Source organism: Carya illinoinensis, chromosome 7 (assembly GCF_018687715.1).
Source record: "Carya illinoinensis cultivar Pawnee chromosome 7, C.illinoinensisPawnee_v1, whole genome shotgun sequence".
Classification (NCBI taxonomy): Eukaryota; Viridiplantae; Streptophyta; class Magnoliopsida; order Fagales; family Juglandaceae; genus Carya; species Carya illinoinensis.
Window position 1 is genome coordinate 29778027 of NC_056758.1, and position 3039 is coordinate 29781065.

The window sequence follows — 3039 nt, forward strand, 5'->3', positions numbered from 1 at the left end:
CTCTAGGACAGGGGCTTTATAGGTATAACATATATTAAGTAATTTTATATGTTTATCATTTAAATAGACAGTCATTTAAAAATATATAACATCGTTAGATATAACTGAAAATATCAAAATCTAGGCCGACCAATATTTTCTCTTCTCTCAAAACTACCCTTCGGGTTTGGCATCCTTTTTTTTTTTTTTTGAAATCATATGTTATATTCCTCATATTAAATCAAAGCATAGTAGCAATACAATTTGTGAACTCCTCAAGTTCCACACATACATAGTCTATACGAAGTGCATTCTTAGCTAAACAACGCGCTGCTTTGTTTGAGGATCTGTTGACGTGCTTCACTTGCCAACTTTCGGGTTTGGCATCTTATCATGTTACCTAGCCATTCTATTTCAATACCAGTCTAATTAGGCATGGACCACATATGCCTCTCTGTCCATGACTACCAACTTAATAAAGGACATGATACACATGATGAATCCAATGTTCTTCGTAGTTACTCGGTGCAATCACCTTCAATAGTCACTATCGTTACATTGCTTACAATTAATTACTTGTTTGCATATGGTACAATGTTCTACAGGAGCTCAGACGCAACCTGTTCGATCCAACGTGTTTTTGTGGAAGAAGGGTAAATACCCAAAATACATCTCCTTATCCAATGGAAATGAGCAACTCACCTGCCATTCACACGTTCTTTATCACCACCACTTTCTATCCCCTTTCTTTATTGCAATCACCAGTTTCTTGCCGAAATTATCAAACACCTGCAGAAAGCTCTCTCACCCATATTGAAAAGCATGACTCTTCCAGCTTATTTATCTTCGATGATCTCCTATTTCTTACATGCATGGGTGCATGCTTTTTGTTGCAGAATCAGTACTAATTAGCTATTCATGATTCACTAGTACTAATTTCTACTTCGATTTCTTCCCTTCTGATCAAGTCATAATTCTCTGAACTGAGAATGGCATCCGTTCATATAATATTTCATGTCACGTACATACTTCTTGCGTGGCTGACAAATTTCGAGCAAATAGCTTATGGAGAGGGAGACAACTATGTCCATGATGCCTGCAATGTGACAAGGTATCAAGACCTCTGTGTTCACACACTAGCATCGTTTTCACGCACTTGTAAGAGCAGCCCAAGTAAGTGGGCACGGGCGGGGGTGTCGGTGACCTTAGCCGAGGTCAAGAGCACTGCGCAGTACCTGACAAGTTTGAAGAAATTACATCGGGTTATGCGAGGAAGGAACCGAGTCGCCCTTTCAGATTGCATCGAATGTTTTCAGGACGCCATTGACGAGCTTCACAAATCACTCTATGTTCTGAGAAGGCTAAGTACAAGACCATATATATTCGATATGCAAATGAATGATCTCAATACATGGATTAGTGCAGCGCTCACCGATGAAGATACTTGCTTGGATGGTTTTGAAGGCCATAAGGGAAAGCAGGTTAAGTTACTTCGAAATCGGGCTTTGAATGCTACTTATATCACTAGTAATGCCCTGGCTCTTGTTAACAAACTTGCCACCACAGGTTCTGGCATCCCAAATCGATCGGCCAATCTCAAAGGAAGGGATTAATTGGTCATTGATTACAGAGTAAAACCAGTCTATATTGTGGGTTTGGTGATTATAATCACAGTTGGCATGACTAATTAGTACCAAAAGTACTAAAAATAAGGTATCCAAAGCCAAAATATCTTGATGTTTTGTTGGCTTAATTTGTATTATACTCTCGATATAACTATATATATGTATATGATATAGTTTTGAATGTGACGATCCAAGTTATTTTAATAATATGAGATTTAAACTTTCCTTATTAATATACAATATTGATCATAAGATGATCTAGTTTCTGATATATCATGAGTATGTAGTGTCGGCGCCATGGGCAAAATCATACAAGGAAATAGTGGTTTCTCCCAATACAGGTCCTACCCACATACTTGCATTAACATTTTTTCCCACTTGCAAGTTGAGGCAAATGACTCATGGACCAGTCATTGTACTACTGTTCAGGCTATGCATTTCTGTAGTGTACTATGCAGTCATTGTACTACTGTTCATGCTATGCATTTCTGCAGTGTACTATGCTTTAGTTTCTTAGAGTGTCTATATTGGTTTATGCACATGCATATACAAAATTATACTTTTTAGAGATCTAATTTATCATACAAGTAAAATTTTCACATTGACTTATACAAATTTGAGAAAAAATAATAATAAAATTTATCATTTTATTTTTTTCTTTTTTTTAATAGAGTTTGCAATTTCCATATATTAGGTTAATACATGTAATTAGTACTTAAAGAAATTTCATTAACACTCAGTACATGTACTCTGAATTTGTGAGAGAGAAGTGCACGGGTTTGATTTTTAAATATGTAAAATATTTGAGTAAAATATTTTTTAGAAAGTGAATGAGTAAAATATGTAAAAAGAGAATAGGAAGAGAGAGAAAGAATGAGTAAAATATATTTTAAAAAATAAATAGTAGATCTTTAAATATGTAAAAATATTATTTATAATTATATAAATATTTAAAAATATATAATTTAATATAGATAAATTTAAATTCATATTATGTAAATATGATTTTACATATATATATATATATATATATATATCAATATGAATGCTCTTAATTGATTAGATGTTAGAGCTCTGTTCCAGATACTGCTTCTAGTCAATACAATAATTGTGTGCTAATTAATCGCAAGATAAGTACGTAGGTATGATAGGTGTCAATCAGATTTGTATTAGAAACCGCCGAAGGCGCGAAAAATGTGGCAGAACAATATGTCGAAGGTAGTCATCAATGCTGATGCATAGAAATAACAGTTAAGCATGGGAAAATGGAAAAGATTGACAGTAAAAACTGAGCAAATAATGCAGCATGCATGCCGATCGATGCATCTTGACAACGCCATCAGTGGCCTCCACGCAAAGGACAAACAACATTATTGGGGAGTACACGAAATAGAAACAGTGAAAGATCTTGGTATGCTTGGCAGCTAAGAAAATT

The 3039-nt window shown here is 34.7% G+C and overlaps 1 protein-coding gene across 1 annotated transcript; it reads left to right on the top strand.

Moving 5' to 3' along the window:
- The first annotated feature begins 633 nt into the window (after positions 1-633).
- Positions 634-1837, top strand: LOC122314878 (pectinesterase inhibitor 6). Its single transcript, XM_043130515.1, has one exon. It carries the CDS (start codon positions 969-971, stop codon positions 1590-1592), a length of 624 nt encoding a protein of 207 aa, XP_042986449.1. The 5' UTR covers positions 634-968; the 3' UTR covers positions 1593-1837.
- Positions 1838-3039: the final 1202 nt, after the last annotated feature.

Bases quoted from the DNA above. Each gene is read 5' to 3' on its own strand.
- LOC122314878 (XM_043130515.1), top strand. From the start codon at position 969: ATGGCATCCGTTCATATAATATTTCATGTCACGTACATACTTCTTGCG.